At 36.6% G+C, this 22,334-nt stretch overlaps 1 protein-coding gene across 1 annotated transcript in view; it reads right to left on the bottom strand.

Annotated features, from left to right (window-relative positions):
* The window catches only part of LOC135213237 (collagen alpha-1(I) chain-like), a 115,754-nt gene that overhangs the window by 63,992 nt on the left and 29,428 nt on the right, over positions 1–22,334 (bottom strand). Inside the window, exon 2 of the mRNA XM_064247215.1 lies at positions 5,500–5,969. Within this exon, the coding sequence (XP_064103285.1) occupies positions 5,500–5,729 (230 nt within the window). The 5' untranslated portion in view covers positions 5,730–5,969. The remainder of the gene's footprint in view (positions 1–5,499; positions 5,970–22,334) is intronic.

Raw genomic sequence — 22,334 nt, 5'->3', positions numbered from 1 at the left:
CCCCAAAGAAGACTATGCTACATTGTATCATCAGAGGATTTTCAATGGGCACTTACGAGAGGGAGGGAGAGAGAGGTAGGTACTACAGCAGGTGAGGCCGCCGGCGATAGGTCAAGGGGAGGTCAGTGAGAAGTGTAATGTGAGTTCTAATGGTCAGGGAATGATTTTTAATGACTGGCTATATGGGGGCTAATTGAAATGTTTTGTTGTGGAATGAATTCCCAGAGAGAGCAATATGTTCTCATGTCTAGTGCTCTCTCTCTCTCTCTCTTTCCCCTAGCTGCGACCCCCAATAGTCGTCTAACATATAGGTACTAAATCCACTACTTAGGTCAACAGAAGCACAATGGGCTTTAGGAATGAGCTCCTAAAAGAGAGAGAGAGAGAGAGAATATCAATCTTTTTCTCACCAATAGCATTTTCTATCCAATATTATCAACAATCCTTTGCAAGAGAGAGAAATAAATCAAAGCTAGTGGACAATATTGAGAATCAGTTCCCAATATAAGAGAGACAGAGAGAGAGAGAGAGAGAGAGAGAGAGAGAGAGAGAGAGAGAGAGAGAATGTGACACTATGATGGACCACCACCGTTACTGTCCTCGCTGAAATATACGTGATGTTCGTGCCTCAGCGTCAGTGGTATTAATTCTGAGACGTTTTTCAGCCAATTGTGGATTCACTCGAGCCAGAAATCTTTGTCGAGTCGCTCGCCAGCACAAGCGAATTGAGGAGCTGCGCTGCTGCTCCTTTCAATCGCGAGGAACGACGCTCAATGAGGTAATGGGTCTCTTTCAACTCGTAAGCGGACGCACGTTACTCGTCGCGGGGATCGTTCGTTGCGACAAACGGCCTCGATAAACGGGACCTCGACAATAGTGACGAGGAATCTTGTTAGGGGTTTTGCGTTGAGTAAACGCTTCCAATTTGGAAACGACACGATTCTGCTCGCAAGCAGAGGCACGGTGCTAAGGAACGCGCTAATAAAGAGAGATTTACCATGGTAGATGAAGAACTATAAAGGAGTTTTACTTAAAATAAAATGCTACCCTCGTTTTGAAGCGGCCAAGACGTGCTTATCTCCAGTAGTAATTTGTCAGGGAAATGGCTTCAATGAACGTCGCGTCTCCTGCACGAAAAAGGGCAAAGTTATTTGTTTAAAACGAAAAGTACCCTGAGTAATTCACAGCAATGACAATACTTGAATTCATGAATTTTCTGATCACTCATGACGAAGCTGGAATATTGTGAGAAAAAAAATTAGAAAACAAACAACAATGGAATACGTCTCTCAAATGCAGACGATTAAGCCATCCAAACAATAAAAAAAATTTATATAAACTAACATTCTATTCAGCTATGGCAGGCGTACCCAATCCATTAGGGAAGACCCGCGCAAGGGCTATAATTACCTCCCGTAATAACCCTCTAATTACGACCTGATCACCGACAATGGGACGTGTATAGGACACGCCACAAACTTTTCATCCTCTCGTTGAGACAATTAGTCCCGTCCTCCCAAAAACCATCAAAAGGACGCCCACCTAACAGCTATTTGAGGGCGCAGCCCGTGATTACTGTTTTAGGCTACGATGGAAATTATAGCCCTGTTTTTATTTATTTTTTTTTTTTGCAGGATTGAATCTGACTGCTTCATTCTGTGGGTTAATGAAACCCTTGTTTTTTTTACTGGACCTCCTCCCCAGAGAGAGAGAGAGAGAGAGAGAGAGAGAGAGAGAGAGAGAGAGAGAGAGAGATCCAGTAAGTAGAATCCGTAGCTAATTATGTCACCTGAGAGAGAGAGAGAGAGAGAGAGAGAGAGAGAGAGAGTGAGACCTTACCTTACAGACCTTACATCTTGTTCGGGTTGCCCCAGGTCCCTCAGTGTGAGGCACCTCTAATGTTTACCAGAGAGTTGCTAGTACATCTTCCGGTATATTTTGCATCTTCCAATCTTGGATGGTCTGGGATGCAGTTTAGATATTTGTCGAGGCTATTCTTAAACACATCTACGCTCACTCCTGATATATTCCTCAGATGAGCTGGCAACGCATTGAATAGACGCTGCATTATCGATGCTTGGTGCGTAGTGGATTAATGTCCTGTGTGCTTTCCTTATTTCCCCTGGTATAGTTTTGGGCATTATTAATCTACCTCTGCTTGCTCTTTCTGATATTTTTGGCTCCATGATGTTTTCGGCTATTCCTTCTATTTCCATGCCTGAATTATGTAGCATTCTCTTCTCCTTTCTAGACTATATAATTTTAAGGATTGTAGTCTTTCCCAGTAGTCAAGGTCCTTAACTTCTTCTATTCTAGCTGTAAAGGACCTTTGTACACTCTCTATTTGTGCAATATCCTTTTGATAGTGTGGGTACCATATCATATTGCAATATTCAAGTGGACTATGAACATATGTTTTATAAAGCATAATCATGTGTTCAGCTTTTCTTGTTTTGAAGTGCCGTAACAAAATTCCCATTTTTGCTTTACATTTTGCCAATAGAATTGCTATTTGATCATTGCATAACATGTTCCTTTTCATCATCACACCGAGGTCTTTAACTGCTTCCTTATTTGTGATTGTCTCATTATTAGGTCACCTATATGCATATAGCTTTCCTTCTCTGTCTCCATAATTTATTGATTCAAATTTATCAGAGTTAAATACCATCCTATTTATCTCTGCCCAATCATATACTTTGTTAAGGTCTCTTTGTAGCGCGTTCCTATCTTCATCACAAGTAATTTCTCTACTTATTCTTGTGTCATCAGCGAAACTACTCACTACCGAGTCCTTAACATTACTGTCTATGTCTGCAATCATAATAACAAACAGTAATGCAGCTAACACCATACCTTGTGGCACACCGGATATTACCTTAGCTTCATCCGATTTCTCATCGTTTGCAATAACTATCTGTTTTCTGTTGTGTAAAAATTCTTTTAACCATCTTCCTACTTTATCCACTATATATGTTTTTTCTAATTTTCTTCGCTAATATATTATGGTCTACCTTGTCAAAAGCTTTTGCAAAGTCTAGATAAACCACATCTGTTTCATTCCGCTTTTCATATTTTTGTATATGTTCTCACGGTGGACTAACAGTTGGGTTGTGTACTTTTTCCAGGTACGAAACCATGTTCGTCCTATATTAAACAAATTATGTTTTATTAAATGTTTCATAATATTTTTCTTCATTACCCTTTCATACACTTTCATAATATGTGATGTTAGACTCACAGGCCTATAATTACTTGCCTCTAGTCTTGATCCACTTTTGAAAGTAGGGGTAATATATGCTAATTTGTGCTCATCATAAATCGTGCCTGTATCTACACTTTGTCTTAATAATATTGCAAGTGGTTTTGCGATAGAGTGAACTACTTTCTTTAACAAAATAGCAGGGACACCATCAGGCCCTGCAGCAGCTCCATTTTTAATTTCATTAATAGCCTGCACAATATCAGCTTCATTAACATCTATGTCAGCTAAATATTCACTATTTTCGTCCCTTACTTCTATATCATTATCTTCATTATCTATTCTAGGGGTGAATTCTCTCTTATATCGTTCTGCCAATATGTTGCATATTTCCTTTTTTTCATTCGTTAATCTCCCTTCAATTCTTAGAGGGCCTATTTCTATTCTTCTTTTATTCATCTTTTTCGCGTACGAGTATAATAGTTTGGGGGTTTTGCTTGAAATATTTACCTAGGGTTTTTTTTTGCTTCCGAAGTCCCAGTTTTTCATTTTCTTTTGAGTGTATCTGTTTTGTTCTGCCTTTTCTATCTTACTTTTTAATTCTATAACTTTCCATGCATTTTTTTCTTTTGCAGGACCTTTTTTCCACTTTTTGATTTTCTGGAACAAGATCCATCTGCCTCTTGGTATGCATGACTGATGTTTACTTTTCTTCTTCGGTATATATTTATCCACTATTTTCTCTAATATTCTATATAATATATCCGTATTTACCCTTATGTCATCACTTACGAAAAAGTTATCCCAATCATTGTTTAATTCTTCATTTATTTCTGACCATCTTATATTTTTACTGTAGAAGTTGTATTTTCCATATCCTTCCCACTTTTTCATTTCTTGCTTATCTCTGTTTTCACTTGCTTTGGGAATGGACTGGGTTTAAATTCTATGACATTATGGTCTGAAATACACGCATTATAAACTATTATTTCTTTAACATAATACACCTCGTTCACAAATACTAGGTCTAAAGTATTTTCCTTTCTTGTTGGCAGGTGATTTATTTGTTGAATGTTGTATTCTAGTAGCATATCTAATAGCTTTTCGAATTGCCTCTTATATTCTGCACTACTCTTACTCTCTTTTTTATATGTATAAATACAACCACAATCTCCTATCGTTTTTTTCCAGTCTACGAAAGGAAAGTTAAAGCCTCCAGATAGGAGAATAGTCCAGTCCTTGTGATTTCTACATATATCATCTAATTTTTCTATTATTATGTCAAACTCTTTAGTATTAGGGGGTATATATATTACTATGTTCATTAATTTTTCAGATTCAAATTCTACCGCTATTAGTTCACATTCTAAGTTACTATATTTCTCATATATTTTTCCTTGTTTTTTGTCTTTCCCATATATTGCGGTTCCCCCTTGATTCCTATTTTTTCTATCTGATCTATAAGTTTGGAACCCTTTTATTTGATCGTCATTCCCAGTCTCTTGGGAATACCAGGTTTCACTTATATTCATTAAGTAGATCCAGTAAGTAGAATCCGTAGCTATTCATGTCACCTGAGAGAGAGAGAGAGAGAGAGATGAGAGGAGAGAGAGAGAGGAGGATCCAGTAAGTAGAATCCGTAGCTAATTATGTCACCTGAGAGAGAGAGAGAGAGAGAGAGAGAGAGAGAGAGAGAGAGAGAGAGAGATTCAGTAAGTAGAATCCGTAGCTATTCATGTCACCTGGTCACCTGAGAGAGAGAGAGAGAGAGAGAGAGAGAGAGAGAGAGAGATCCAGTAAGTAGAGTCCGTAGCTATTCATGTCACCTGAGAGAGAGAGAGAGAGAGAGAGAGAGAGATCCAGTAAGCAGAGTCCGTAGCTATTCATTTCACCTGAGAGAGAGAGAGAGAGAGAGAGAGAGAGAGTAGAATCCGTAGCTCTTCACGTCACCTGCAATCGGCTTAATTACTGGTTCACAAAAAAAATATCAGCCTCTTCTACTCTTGTAGTAACTCTATATTATCATTGGTGAATTCTCTGACTTCTACCAGAGTTTAACTCATAAGCAACTGGGTTTCTAATTCAGGGCGCCAGAAACACTAAATTATAAGTAAGTAATCCCTTCAGTCTTGAAATTATGTACATTTGAATGTAAAATACCATAGCTTATGCAATTTGGGGGAGGGATGCATCTTAAAACATGAAATTCAGATAAAACAAAGTGAGTTGTGAAGGAGATAAAACTCCCAATCAGCGACAGAAAAGTGGACAAGAAATCAAATTCATCAGTTACTTACCCTGAGGACGACACGCTCCTGCCTCCATAACTCCTGAGTTCTCTTTTCAAAGGTTTTCTCCTGCCCGTTTCGACTGGGAATGGCGTCAGCACCGCAATCAACAAAGTCACTATCACTACACTTCTCCAAGTCCACCACAAGTTCGCCTCTCCTTCATTTCCATGATTGTTCAGAGGTCCTTCCCTAATCTGTCTTTCAACGACTGGAAATCGCTCAGTAGGAGTTCTCATACACCGATAGGCATTTCTATACCCGTTTTCTCTGTTAAATGATTGCCTTTTCTTTGGTTTATTTCCTGGGTAACTAGTAGAGATCGATATCTAAGGCCGCGTGTTCCGTTTTCAGTTTATTCTTATAATTTCATGCTATTAGTTCAGTTTCACATCTTTAGAGACGTTCCAATACGAGTTCTGATCTGTTTTTTTTTGCTTTAAATATTCTTTTCTATTACTTCAGACCTTTTTATTCACCTGCATTCAAATAAAAATTGCATGAACAAAACTTCGGAAATCTAACAGTGGATATTCATTTTCCCCGTCACATTGGTCCCATTTTGGTTACTGAAGCCAATAGTTTTCTCGAATAACTTGACTGGTGCCATTACAATTTTTTAAAAATACAAAATACTGAATTACTTCTTGAAGATCAAGAAAGTTCTCATTCTTAACTTCGGTTAAAAATTGAGAAGAAATCGAACATATTTGAAGAATAGTTCATTTTAGCATCTGAGAATAGAGCAAGCTATATATATATATATATATATATATATATATATATATATATATATAGATATATATATATTAATATATATATATATATATATACACACAATGCCAAATACTTGCAGAATAATTTAAGGTCAACACAATATATCCGAAAACATGCAGAACTCTCTCAACTTCTCACGTTAATCCAGAGACCCAATTATTATCTCCCTAGCAAAGAACAGTTAAGTAAACCCCCCTCACATACTCAGCCAGACTACTAATAACAACAACAACAAAAACAAAAAACAACAACAGCAACTATAAACAAAGCAGAAAGACATCGCCAACCGCCTCCTTTTGGTAAAACAAGCTCCGGCACATTTAGACCCAACCTTCAGTCAAATCCGCGCGTTTATCGTCATCAGTACTGTGTCTCAAGACCAAAGGAGATCCGGTAGATGAAAAGAAGAAGAGAGGACTCTCTTGTACTGCCCAAAGCGTCCTGTTCTTAACTGGGGCACTAACTAAACAAGAAAAACGTCAGGAAGGGCGGCGGATGAGGACGGCCTTCAATCACGCCCCTATCTTGCTATGTTTTCGAAGCACTTTCCCCAGAGTAGCTCCCACCTTCGTTTTTGGGCAAAGAACGCATCCTGGGATGGGGCGTTCAGATAAGGCGGGATGCTATGAGAGATTCCGATCATAGGAAAATATTATGATCTTTTGCAATAGTTCAGTCAGCGAATTACGCTTAACCTTACGAGGAATTTCTCTCTCTTGCTGTTAACCGTAACTCGCAAGTGTCAATTAGATCTCTCTCTCTCTCTCTCTCTCTCTCTCTCTCTCTCTCTCTCTCTCTCTATATATAATATATATATATATATATATATCTATACACTTTTATAGTTATATGTATATAGTTTATATATATATATATATAAAAAATATATATATATATATATATATATATATATATATATATATATATATATATATACACTTTTTATAGCTATGTCTCTCAAGGTTAAGAAACCCCCCACTCTCTCGCTCTCTCTCGCTCTCTCTCTCTCTCTTTCCAAACCTCACTTCTCAACCCAAGACCACAATATATACTAGATTGGCAGCGATCAGGAAAGCGACGCCGGACCTCTAGAGAGAGAGAAGAGAGAGAGAGAGAGAGAGAGAGAGAGAGAGAGAGAGAGAGAGCAGCAGCAGCAGCAAGCCTCTCAAACGAATCACCTGATGGCCAAAAGAGATAAAAAAAAACTAACCCGTCTTATCGAGGAACCTGCTTCTTATCTGGTTCATATCCCCGAGGTTTTCAGAACGGCTGTTTTATTATAAGTATACGGAATCGTCTGAAACTGCCAGTTAGGATGGCATCTTCGTCTTCTTCTTTTACTTCTTCTGCTTAACATATCCTTCCTATGCCACCTATGGGATTGAAGGATTCCGCCGGTGGACGATAGGACTCTGGCCAAAGGATAGATTTTGATCATCGACCGGGAGTCCTTCTTATGGAAGGTTTTACACTCTGCTCTAGAGAGGGAGATATGAAAAGAGAAGTCCAAGGAGAGAGAGAGAGAGAGAGAGAGAGAGAGAGAGAGAGAGAGAGAGAGAGAGAGAGAGAGAGGAAGGGGGCGGGAGGCGGGTTTACAATAAACCAACCTGCCAAAATTTATCTCGCCTTATAATTATTTTGGGTACATGACAAGATTCGAATAGATTTTACTGATAGGTTCATTGACATAACCTAACTGAGAGAGAGAGAGAGAGAGAGAGAGAGAGAGAGAGAGAGAGAGAGAGAGAGGAGAGAGAGAGGTATTTTGGGTATATGACAAGATTCTAACAGATTTTTCTGCCAGGTCCGTTGACATATCCTATCAATGTTAACTATTGCAAAAAAAATTAATGCATAGATTATAGTGCAATCATGAAGATCTTCCCCATAAAGAAAAAGATGACATGAAGACGAAACTAAAATGCAACCAGATATTCACAATTCATCGACCTTAGGCTTCCTATTCCGGGCCTTTATAAAATTCCAAAACCTAAACAATAGGTTCAGGAAGATATTTGTCTTCGCCACCCCTGGGACCGCCAGCCGAAACTTGGGCTATAAATTGTGGCTGGCATTTATGATTAATCGGTTTACCATCATTTTTCACCTGAGAAGACTTTAAGAGACCTCGTCGAATTTCGACTTCAGATGGTTCATTTTGACGTGGAGAGGCTAAATGACCTTAAAATCGGCCAAAAACAATGATTATCTAGTCTGGCAGATCTGGGGATTAATGTCCTTTTAATCGAGTTGATACAAGCCACGCCCCCCTCGATTGCTGAGTTGCCAGATGTTTCCGGATGGTAGGTACGTTGCAAGCAATGTCAACTGGATTTGCTTTTAGATAATTGGCAATTGTTCGGGAATTGTCATGTCCTGTGCTTTATTAAGGATAATAAAGACGATCTAAATTTTTTGTGGAATATTTAGTGTTGCTCCGACTGAAATATCAAGAATGCATATGGAAGTCTGCATAAAAATATTGATGTAAATTTCTTTGACACAACGTAAAAAAAGTTGAAGGTCCAGTTCTACCTTTTCTCGAAATATATTATTTTGGGCATTTATCAATTTATCAAGTGCAGTCACTGCGCGAAAACCCTTAAAAGGACTATGCCATCTTTATTTAAAAAAAAAAAAAAAATAATAAAAAAATCATAAAGATTACTTCCGCATTAAACACAAAAAATCCGTAAAATAAAACCGAACTTCATCTCTTAAAAAATCTGTAAATTGCATAAACTTTCTTTCCAGATGAAATAAAAAAAAAAAAACTAAAAACGAAAAAAAAAAAAAAAATCAGAATTCCCCCACGATTACGAAAGTCCAACGATCACAAATTAGCTTCACAAAGAGCTTCTGGTACTTTTGGTCAAAACAAATGAATTGAATTTAACAGAATTGAATAGTTTTCTTTCTCTCAAACCAAAAGACGTCAAGATTCGGTAAATCTAATCTGCCAAACATAATTTATAGAAGTCAAAATTATGGTGAATCAGTAACGGTATAAATTTTTTATTATTTTGAGAATTATCAATTATATCAATTATTGATTTCTACGGAGGAGAATGTTTCAGAATTTTAATAATCTTATTATTGTTTGTTTATATATCTGTGTAACTGTCCGCTTAAAATATATATATAAATATATTATATATCTCTATATATAATATAACATATATATATGTATATATAATATAATATATATATATATATATATATATATATATATATATATATATAATATATATAATATATACACTCAATAGAAGTAATATTCCATAATATATTCACTTTAAAATAAAGACGAGACGACTAGATTAAACTTCAAAAATAAAAATGTTAAAAATGAAGAGGAAAAAGAAAAAAATCCGTTCACGACAAAAATAAGCGATTTAAAAGATTTAAGAGAACGAGCGACTACAAAAAAATAAAAAAAAGGACAAAAAGGTACTGAGCGGCGAAAGGTCACCAGAGGTCAACCTTGCTTGGGTCGCGCGCACACAGAACCCCGAAAAAGAGGTGAAAGATTTTGACCCGTCTGGTCATGGGAGACTGGGTGGGAGATAAAACAGCTATGAGCTGGGTCCTAATATACATATACTATACATATTCATAAAATATACATATACTGTATAAATACATATGCGTATGTATTAATGTATGTATACATACACTGCACCTTTACGTATATATACATAGGCCTAAAGAGTAAAATAAAATTCAAATAAAGTCAAGTTAATCCCAGGTAGGCCTACATTTAAGAATATCAACGCGCAAATGATTTTTTTTGGCAATTAAAAACAAACTAAAATTCAAAGCAGGTCTATAACGCCTCCCAATATACATAAGCCTAAAGAGTGAATCAAATTCAAATATACTTAAAAGAATCCCTGGTAGGCCTATCGTTAAAGAACACCAACGTGCAAATGATTTTTTGGCAATTAAAAACAAAATAAAAATTCAAAACAGGTCTATAACGCCTCCCATTTCCCGCTAAGACTCGCGTCATTTGCATCTAGAGCACAACAGCCTACTTCACAACCTCACAACCTCCACAACCACCCAAAAGAGCTGCTTCTCCAATTCTGCAATCAATCGGCAAAGAACCTCTCGCCGATCTGGGAGCTTCCGAGGTCTTTCAAACAACGCTGGAGCCTTAATTAAACTTCTGCCAAATTCAGCGGGTCAACCGATTCTCCTCACGATAGGCAGCTACGCATTCGTACAAACTCCTGCTGCCCCAAATTCTTATCTTTATTCAATGCAGAAGAAGAAGAACGACAACAAAAACAGCACCAAAAATAAAAAAGTTCACTCGTCGTAACTTTACTAAACGAACTGTGTAGTACCGATCTCTGATGACCCCGTTGCATCCGGGGGCGTTGCGTGGCCATATGGTGGCATTGGTGGGTATGTACGCTAGGCCGATGCCCTAAGATAATCGCAACGCCATGTCATTTGCCTGCGATGTTCTCAAAGCTCAGACGTTTGTTGTATTAAAATATCTGATGTTCTAGAAATGTTTAGGGATTTACAGCTCAGACATCTAGAAAATGGGTTATTTGAATACAATAGAAAAGCCACTTTAAAATATTTTTTCTAAATTACTTTTTTTTTAATGAAATAATGAGTGATTAAATATTGTTGTAATATATTATATGTAATATATTAACAGTTGTTCTGGAAAATTAAGATACAGAGTTATTTTCAACTAAAACTGACAGATTATCGTAGGCACATTTCACATCATAAAGTCCCATTATTGATTATCATAAAAACGAATACCTGACAACCGTTAGAGAGAGAGAGAGAGAGAGAGAGAGAGAGAGAGAGAGAGAGAGAGAGAGAGGACGTACAAAAATTATCGTCGCATCTGTCTTGGAAATAAAATTAGCATAGATGAGGCGAGTGCATATGAGTCTACGGAATGTGGAAGCATTTAGTCTAGTCAGTGAATGAGACTACACTTATTTCGTATATGGGAACCAGGATGCGCCTAGTAAAACACTGTCCTAAAACCAAACAGACATTCTATCTTTCTCATTCTCTCCCGACACGTTTAAAGCATTCTTCTAAACAGTCTCCAGAAATGATTACACATCTCATATGCAAACAACGGCGAGTCGTGACGCGCATGAACTTTCATCAGCTAGGCCGAGGCGAGTGTATATATATGCAAGCGACGTTGTTGTGCCCGGTTTAAAATAAGTCAAGGCAACCTGCTATGTAAATTGCCTCTGATCACCCTGTGATCACATTTTAATCATAAGTAAGGATATGAATTCCAAAGGGAAACCTCCTTATCCTAAATTCAACAAGCTTTTGATTCGTTTTTCCAACTAATTTCTTATACTTCCAAGTTCCAGCTCCGCTAGGGTGGTGAGTCATCCTTAACGCATAGCGAGCGAGTGAAACTAAGGATAATGAGCTCTCTCTCTCTCTCTCTCTCTCTCTCTCTCTCTCTCTCTCTCTCTCTCTCTCTTGAGAAGGAACAAGTGTAAGAAGCAAGACGCAGAAAATAAATAAAGAAAAGATTCCCGTCTTCAAGTTTCCTCGCTGAAGTATAAATATATACATATTTTATTTAGTACCATTAGCTGTAATGAATTGACATAGTGCGCCTTCATGCCCTTATCATTAGGTAATAACAATTCATACACAAGGCATACATCACTTGAACAAATACCGAGTTAATCTCTGTTAAAACGAATCGCTAAAACCGGCATTCAAGTTCACGAGACGATGAAAAAAAAGACTAAAAAAACCCAACATGGCGGGAGAGATATTCCCCTTTCACACGCTCCAGACTTTTAAAAACCTGTCAGCGATGCTCACGATGATAAATGGACTTATTTTTAAGGGGACCACCTTCCCTCTTTTTTTTCTTCCTTTGCTTCTTCTTCTATCGCGAAAAACGGCTGCGAATTCGTCCAGCATGACGAGTGACGACTCGAGGCCTGCGAATTCGGGTGGCTGGGAGCGGAATAGAGATGTAATAGAGATGTGCGAAACTTATGTTAATAACCTTACATTTTTCGACGTAATCTCGACAGCTTCAGCCACAGGTGTGGTGTCTAAGATGGCTGGGCTAGATGTGGGTGGTATTGTCTGTTTCTCGGCCGACCCAAACCCGTATAAACGGCGTTACAAGAGGCTTCTCCTTATATGAATACTCACACTTGCTCCCCCCACAAGCCGCGTACTTCACACCACCGCTACACCCCACCACCCTGCCCTGGCCGCCCCGGCACCAACAACAGCTAGCGATCCGACCACCTTCTGCTACAATCCAGATACTTTGCGAAATACTTTTGCCATACGGCTATCCTGGGCTAGTTTTGGCATTTTTTCGGCTTAATCCTCGGCAGGAGAGAGAGAGAGAGAGAGAGAGAGAGAGAGAGAGAGAGAGAGAGAGAGAGAGAGAGGATGATCTTGTAGATGCATTAGCCCAAGAATATAATGCAAATGATTCTTACCTATCAGGATATATATATATATATTATATTATGATTATATATATATATATATATATATATATATATATATAGAGAGAGAGAGAGGAGGAGAGAGAGAGAGAAGCATTGCTTATAAAAAACTTCTATGGATATTTCATCTCAGTATACAGTACAGTTTTAAAACCAAGTTCTGCTACAACTTTCGACAGATATCATAATAATATTTCTGCCTTATCTCAGCAGGTGAACGGTCAGGTGGCATAAGCAATAGACTCAGATAAGAGGCTTCGAGACCTATATTTCCTGTACGTCCATGAAACTCGTCTCTCAGGTCTAATCGTCCCTTGCAAAAAGGAAACCTCGTCTCACGGAAACGAGGTTCTCATGCAATTCGTCTCTATCTAAAAGCTCGTTCTTGCCGACATTCCCCGAGAGATCAGCTCGTGCCACAACCAATTTGTCCAGGGCAGCAGACATCTCGCCCCTTCATCTCTTCGAGAGGACGAAAATCCATTACGGCCACATATCTCCCGAGAGCCACACAAAGAAACAGCTCCTCATTATCGTCACCATCGCCACTGTTCGTTCTTGAAAGCATGAAAGCGGTCGGTGGGAGATAATAGTGAACCTCGGTCTAGTGTGGGCATTCAATGGAGTTTAAAAAGCTCCCCTGGGCTACCCCTAGGGGGGCCATAAACTCTATATACTCTCTTGGGTTACTCTGCTTCGGGTATTGAAGGAAGAGTTTTGTGATGATCGTATATTGGCGGTCTCGCCCGCTATATGGAGTTCAGTTTGGCTCTTAATTCATCATTCAGCCATGCAGCAGCTGGACGGAAGTTGGGATAAGTATACATTCGCGCTCGCAGGGTTTTTGGAATGAGTCTACTGATTCACAACGGCAGAAAAAACATGAATAGAGCTTAATACACCGATGCATTTACAAACTATTTCCATGAGTTCTAGTTGTCATAGTAATGCAATAATGATCAAATTGCTCTAATATGTATTACTACTACAAATAGACAGGCTAATCTCACTTATTTCCACGGTTTTGCGTAAGTCTTATACCCAGTTTGGAGGGTAAACACATACCAATTGGCAACACTGCTGCCAATCTTAGCCCAATCAGAGACCCGCTTGTAAGGGGAGGCTATATATGGCATAAAAGGGTTCACCTGCCACGGTAAACAGCGTCTGGTCTGATTGAAGTATTCGGCAGGATTTCCGCTCAGTTGACGTCAAAGGCCTCTCTCTCTCTCCATTCTGTTCCGGTAACAGCGAAAGCGAAATTGGGTTCGGCGATGCTCAGACAGCGTCATGTCATGAGTATACGGTTTTGGACAGCACGGCCTTAATTTATGGCTCCTCTTCACAATGATAATTACGTGTTATTAGAGCCCTCTGATGTTATTAAGGCTATCTATGTCTAGTGATTACATTCATTACGCGGGTTAGAGGAGTGCTCGGCTCGGACTTTTTTTCCAGTCTGCCATTGTCTCCTGTGTACTGCTACAGCGGTTGGAGGGAGGGAGGGTAGGAGAGGGAGGGAGGGAGAGGGAGGGAGAGTCAGTCTGGTTGGGGAAGGGAAAAAATAAAAATGGCAGTTACAGACGAATGAATCTCCAGGTAAAATAGGTTCTAGAGAGATAAATAAAACTGACAAAAAGGACCCGACATTAGACAAGTCATATCACTAGATATTTATTTACCTTTTAGATTTACGTAAATAGAAGAATTTTTTATACACTAAACAAACATGAACTCACTTCAGGCGCAAAAATATGTAAGTTTTGGGAATATATTTTAGTACTATTGTTTTTATTTCTAATATTTTTTGTTTTATTTGTTAAGAATAAAAAAATAAAAAAAAAATAAAAAAAAACTAAAATCAAAAATTTGTTTTGAGAAATCAGTTTTTGTTATTCTTTTATTTTTAATATTTTTATTTAAGAATAAAAAAACAAAATTAAAAATAACAAAATCAATATAAATATATCAGTTTTGAGAAATTATTTTCATTATTATTGTTTTTATATTTAATATTTTTATTTAAGAATAAAAAAAACAAAATTAAAATAGAATCAAAATAAATATATCAGTTTTGAGAAATTATTTTTATCATTATTGTTTTTATATTTAATATTTTTATTTAAGAATAAAAAAAACTAAATTAGAATAGAATCAAAATAAATATATCAATTTTGAGAAATTATTTTTATCATTATTGTTTTTATTTTTAATATTTGTATTTAAGAATAAAAAAAAAAACGAAAATATAAATTTCAATCACTATATTTCCATAGACACGTTTTAGTACTGTCAAGGAATCAGATTTGTAAACTGATTACAAAGGATATATCATGTTGATGATCTTCGCTATTAAACCTATAGAGATTTTCAGCGATGAAGGGAATGCCATAATATATAAATATTGAGATGGAAAAAAATATATATATTTACCAACCAACAAACTTAATGACAAATAACCCATCAAATACACTTTAAATGTTAACATTTTTTAAAGAGAGTGATAAAAATTCATCAGAGGATAATAAAACGTCAAAAGAGGACCATGAAACAGAGCAAAAGAATGATGATAATTCCTAAGAGAATCATGAGAATTCTCAAGAGACTGATCAAAATTTATAAATGCATGATAAAAATTCACAACAAAATGATAAAAAATTCATAAATGTATGACAAAAATTCACAAGAGAATGAAAAATTCTCAATAAGACGACAAAAAATCACAAGAGATGATAAAAATGAACAAGAGAATGATAAAAATTCACAAGAGAATGATAAAAATTCACAAGAGAATAATAAAAATTCACAAGAAAATGATAAACATTCACAAGAGAATGATAAAAATTCACAAGAGAATGATAAAAATTCCCAAGAGAATGAAAAAGTCACAAGAAAACGACAAAAAATCACAAGAGATGATAAAAATGAACAAGAGAATGATAAAAATTCACAAGAAAACGACAAAAATTCACAAGAGAATTATAAAAATTCACGAGAAAATAAAAAAAAAATCACAAGAAAATGATAAAAATTAACAAGAAAACGATAAAAATTCATAGATGCATGATAAAAATCCACAAGCGAACGAGAAATCTGAGAGACTGGTAGGAACTGTCGACAAGAAAAAAAATCTATCAGCAACAGGTTTATTTGAGAGTTTTACGACACCTCGTTATGCCAAATAAATCTCCAAAAGGAAGAAGAAGAAGAAGAAGAAAAAGATAGAAGTCAGGATGCGCGACAATAATATAGAAAAAAAAGATGATAAAAATAGCAGAGCTAAAATTTTATATATATATATATATATATAGATATATATATATATATATATATATATATATATGTATATATATATATGTATATATATATATATATATGTATATATATATACATATATATATATATATATATATAAAATATATATTATTATTTAATTATATATAAATATACACGTAATTTTAGCAATCTGTGAATTTTTTGATAATTTTCTCGTAAATTTTATTATTTTCTTGTGAATTTTTTCTTGTCATTTTCTTGTGAATTTTCATCATTTCCGTGTAGAGTTTTTTGTCATTTTCTTGTGCAATTTTCATTGTCTTGCGAATTTTCTCACTTCCTCGTGAATTTTTGTCACTTTCGCTCGTGATCTCTAATCATTTTCTCGTGAATTTATATATATATATATATATATTATACTATTATAATAATATATATTAAATAATATAATATATATTAATAGCTCTAACCCTATATCATATATATTAATGTATCTATGGTAGTTTATATATATTATATATTATATATCAATATATCTCTATATGATATATACACACATATATACTTACAAATAAAAAAAATCATAAACCACATAAAAATGTACTCAGCTACCCACAACCAGCCAAACAGCTCTGTGACTTATTTTGCATGCTTTTTAAAAGGCAGCCTGTCGCTGCTTGAAGGCACTGGGCTATTATGATCCCGTTAAGGGAATTTCATTGACGCAGTCTTCGGCTCTCTCAAAAGGAACAAGATATTTCTCTGTAATTGCGCGAAGCGATTAAGGCCTCTCCATGAAAGGAAAGTCTAAATCGCTAGAGAGAGAGAGAGAGAGAGAGAGAGAGAGAGAGGCGGTGTTTATTCGTTTATTAAGTGATTATGGTCCTTCCCGTTGATTTGGGAATTACTGCTTTATTATCTTTTCTTGATAGTTTTTCTTATTATTTAGCTTTTAGTATGCCATTTGTCTAGTGCACATACGTACACACATATAAATATATATGTATATATATATCAGCAAAAGCCACAGGGAAAATTAAAAAAAAAAGAAGGAAAAGCAGAGTGCCAAGTACTTTCGTGTATTTAACACATCTTCGAAGATGTGTTAAATACACGAAAGTACTTGGCACTCTGTCTTTTCTTTTTTTTTAAATTTTCCCTGCGGCTTTTGCTGGTAAACAAAATCACGTGCTTACTTTTGTGATTTTATAGTATATATATATATATATATATATATATATATATATATATATATATATATATATATATATATATATACACTTATATATGTGTGTGTTGTTCGTGTATATTACTTAAATTAAATTAGGGTTGAATTAAATAAGTTAAAAAATATAACTGTGCCTGTAGATACAGGCACAATATACAGTCATTAAAAAAATCAAAACGGTGGTTTGGCTGAAGATACGTGAAATATATTTCATTTTTAATTTCCCTGCGAGAGTTTGAAGTACCCATTTTCATTATGTCTATATTATTCAAGATTTTTGTTGTAATTAAACATAATTGTCGCCACTCAAGCGATTTCTGCGTCTTCAGGTTCCAAGATAGAATTTGGCGAAGTTACAGGAATTCGATTTATGTTACAAATGAACATCTGAGAATACAATTACTCCGTTTATGTAGAAGAATATGTTGTGCATATTTTTAAATTAAGTATCGGAAACTTTTTTTTAATATTATACCATAGGCAAATGCTTTTGTGTTTCATATTAAGTTGTAACCAGTTTGGACAATTGACGAAATAAACGTAACGTTGACAAAGCAAGAAGAAAAACATCTACCATAATTTCTATAAAAAAATCCAAAGAACTAATCAAATTAAGTTGTAAACCATCCTGGGCAATTGACAAAATAAACGTAACGATGACAAAGCAACTAGAAAAAACATCTACCAAAATTTCTTAAAAAAAGAAAAATCCAAAAATCCAAAAATCCAAATAACCTAAAAATAAAAATCTATGAAGAGAAGCTACTTTTGACAAATGGCTGACCACCACACGAAGACAGCGAAGGAGCCCACGAAAGAAAAGGGGGTGGGGGTTAGGGGGGGGCGGGGGTGGGGGGTGGACTTCCCAAAGTATAATTTCGAGCTGTACCCAATGGCTTCGTGATGGAGCCGATAACCTCTCGATTGAATCATAATCAATACCTTTTCCTCATTATCCTTCATTATCTCTGGGTCGAGGGATGATCAGCTAAGGTGGGGTGCGTGGAGATGCAAAGGATTCTTCCATTATTATTATTATTATTTTATTATTATTATTATTATTATTATTATTATTATTATTATTATTGTTATTATTATTATCATCATTATTATTATTGGAGAAACAAATCCACAGTCATGTAAATGCACTAATATCTAAATTTAAATATATGTACATTTACATAACTGTGGATTTTGTTTCTCCATTTGAAGACTCGTGCTACTATGACTTATTTATTTTATTATTATTATTATTATTATTATTATTATTATTAATTACTTATAGTGAGTAGACCCTCTACAGCCTGCAGTATTAGAGGTTATTGCCGCACCAACGGAATACAATTTATATAGGGTTTTTATCGAAAGTGATTTTTATATAGAGAAAACTCTATATAAACTGAATACTGCTGATGCAGCAATAATATCCAACGCTACGTAGTTATTATTATTACTAAACAAATCCACATAGTAGCACGAGTCTTCAAATGGGAGAAACAAATCCACAGTTATGTAAATGTAACATATATTTTTAAGTTTAAAACAGAAAAGATAGCTTTCGGGAATCTGTACGGTTTCGTTTCCCCTTATCAATCTCTTTGATAAGGGGAACCGTACAGATTCCCGAAAGCTATCTTTTCTGTTTTAAACTTAAATATATGTACATTACATAACTGTGGATTTGTTTCTCCATTATTATTATATTTTATTATTATTATTATTATTATTATTATTATTATTATTATTATTATTATTATTATTCAGAAGACGAACCCTATTCATATGGAACAAACCCACCAAAGGGGCCACTGACTTGAAATTCAAGCTTCCAAGTAATACGGAATTCATTTGACAGAAGTAACAGAAGGCAATGGGAAATACAGAAAGTAAATGAACTTATTGCAGAGCAAAATGAATAAAAATATGAATAAACAAATAGCAAAAAAATGTACGCAAATTATTAAAGCAAAAGCAGAATTGTTTTTCGAAGTTCCAGGCACGACGTCCTAAAAGTGAGCAATAAAGGACCATGCCCCAGAGGGACTGCCTGACCCCCATACCCCTTACCCGCCGGCGCATGCGTGTAATGCCCTTTAGTCCCAGCGGCCAACGACCTCGTTAGCAACCGAAGAAGCACCAGAAGTGGGAGGGAAGGAGATCGAATCTCACGCGAGAAAGGGATCCTACAGTCTGAGGGAAAATTTTTTGTAGCAGACAGAAACGTTTTTTTTTTTTTTTTTTTTTTTTTTTGACGAAGGGAAACATTTCACGTGGCAGCTTTTTTATTATGTGGCAGACAGGATGTTTGTAGTTAATTATCATCTTTTTTTTTTTAGAACGGACAGACAAAATCTTGTTTTATTTATTTATTTATCTAATTATTAATCATTATTATTATTATTTGGATGCTGATGGTCTAAGGGTAGAAGGGTGTACTGAATTTGGGACTGCAAAAACCGAAGATGGGGGGGTTGGGGGTAATACTGGGGGGGGGGGGGGGTTGGTGTTGGTGTTTGACTCAGGAATTGCAGGAAGCAAGGGATTTCCAAGATGCGTCTGGAACCAGCTAAAAAGAGGATAGGAAAATGGGAGGTGGTGGGTTGGGGTTTGGAAAAGGATGGGTGTTTTCAATAGTAGATGGGGGGATAGGGGAGAGTGGAGGGAGGGGGAGGGAGGGAAGATAGCGGAGGCAAAAGCGAAAAGATACAGAAGTATAAGACAATATAATTTGAGGTGGCAAAGAAGAGGACTCGTGAATAAAGATATTTTAAGAGGAGATAAAAATGCGTCCGAATGTAATCAAAGAAATCCAGCAGCAGTTTTTTTTTAATTTACAATAAAATGTATAAATAACAATTAAAAAACTATATCTAATAGAAAAAAAGTTAATTAAACGATAGAAAATATCAGCAAACATGAATATTCACAAAACGACACAGACCACACTAAGACATTTAGTGCCACTGACATGAAAACGCGCAGAGAAAAAAACCAAAGAAAACCTTATATAAGACTTATAAACAAGAGGAATAAGAAATAAAAGACGGAATAACACAGTGGAAGCCGAGACAACTTTCAGGCAAGCCGTCGTAATAATCCTTAGCGCAGAGTGATTTAGCCAAATCTTTTGTTATCTCGAAAGGACTTGAATTCCTTGGGTACACAACCAGAGCCTTGCGGGAGAACCACACGGTCTCTAGATTGTCTGTGGCCCGTCTGAGGCCCGTGAAGGACCCCGCTGGGTACCGTAGGATACTAAAGGACCCGAGGGTGAGAGACAGGCAACGAATGACTGTGAAATATGGGAACAAAAGGACCTCGAGGGAAACATGACAGCAAAAGCAGCGTTGGGGAAAAAATGGTAGAAAATGACCGTACATGAAATTTGTTGCTGTTTCATAATAATGATTTATTTTAAATAAAAAAATGGTGATTAGCACCTGTCCTTCAGTTTGTTTGTCTGAATTTGCAGTCTATTCATGGCAGGTTTCGCTGGTGAATAAAGAACATAGTACCTGGAGATGGTTTTAAGTTAATGTTATGAGTTTTATTTATTGTTCGAGATTTCTGTTCTAGACTCAATCAAAGGATGGAATGTTAATTAAGGACAAAATGTTAACTAAAGGTTTAGCCTTTAAAGATATAATTACTGTCTTAAGACCCTATTTTATTTTATGAAAATGACTTTTGTTGTGTATTAAGGAAATCTTTTATTATAACCTCACACTTTTTTTTTCTCAATCTTATTCAACCTCCCTCTACTTTCTAACCTCCTTCCTGCCTTTTCAACCTCTTTATCAACCTCTCTCAGACATTTTGGTTTTCACCCAACCTCTCCATCCTTACTCAAAGAGTGAAGGAATTCTCCCCCAAACTCTCTCAAACCCTTTAGGAGTGAAGGATTCTCTCTCAACCTCACCTAAACCACTTTAAGAGTGAAGGAATTCTCCCCCAACCTCACTCAAACCCCTATAGGAGTGAAGGATTCTCTCTCAACCTCACCTAAACCACTTTAAGAGTGAAGGAATTCTCCCCCAACCTCACTCAAACCCCTATAGGAGTGAAGGATTCTCTCTCAACCTCACCTAAACCACTTTAAGAGTGAAGGAATTCTCCCCCAACCTCACTCAAACCCCTATAGGAGTGAAGGATTCTCTCTCAATCTCACCTAAACCACTTTAAGAGTGAAGGAATTCTCCCCCAACCTCACTCAAACCCCTATAGGAGTGAAGGATTCTCTCTCAACCTCACCTAAACCACTTTAAGAGTGAAGGATTCTCTTTCAGCCTCACTCAAACCCCTTTAAGAGTGAAAGATGTCCCCCAACCACACTCAAACCCCTTAAGAGTGAAGAATTCGCCCTCAACCTCACTCAAACCCCTTTAGGAGTGAAGGATTCTCCCGCAACCTCACTCAAACCCCTGAAACTTTTTAAAGAGTGAAGGATTCTCCCTCAGCCACACTCAAACCCCTTAGGAGTGAAGGATTGACTTCAGGGTATCCTATGCATCCTTCTTTGTGAAAGTATCGATTCCTAATAGGCGGCCAGTTCTTGCACAAGCTCCATCGACCACTTAAGGATAATATTAATTGTCCTGAAAAGGAAAGGGCCCGAGAGAGAGAGGATATATGCCGTCTGGGCGCGCCTTTTAAGGCGGGCGGGCGTCTGACGTCTGCCTGCCTGACTGCCACACAAGCAGCTAAGTGCTTTCGTGCTTGCCGGAGCGGAGTCGTGGTCCGGGGCTGACATTTCCTCGCTAATGCTTAATTGTGTCTGCCGTCAGCTGACAGCCTCAATATCGCCGTCAGTATACCCAGGGAGGTCTCTCTCTCTCTCTCTCTTGGGCATTGACGGGGCGCGTCTATCTATACCCATCTCCGGATGGTCTTCTTCGATGCCCAGGGGTCAGCGGAGAATTTTATTTATGAAATTTCGCGTGATGGGTATTCCAGACGCTTCCTTCCTTCAAAGCTTATATGGACTGTGTTTACCTTTTTCATCTGTGAGTATCTGGTTTTTATCTTGCAAGCAATATTTACTGTCGTTTTGAGGCGTCCGCTGTAACAAGAAATGC

Source organism: Macrobrachium nipponense, chromosome 42, assembly GCF_015104395.2.
Source record: "Macrobrachium nipponense isolate FS-2020 chromosome 42, ASM1510439v2, whole genome shotgun sequence".
Classification (NCBI taxonomy): Eukaryota; Metazoa; Arthropoda; class Malacostraca; order Decapoda; family Palaemonidae; genus Macrobrachium; species Macrobrachium nipponense.
This window is presented reverse-complemented; position numbering and strand designations above follow the sequence as displayed.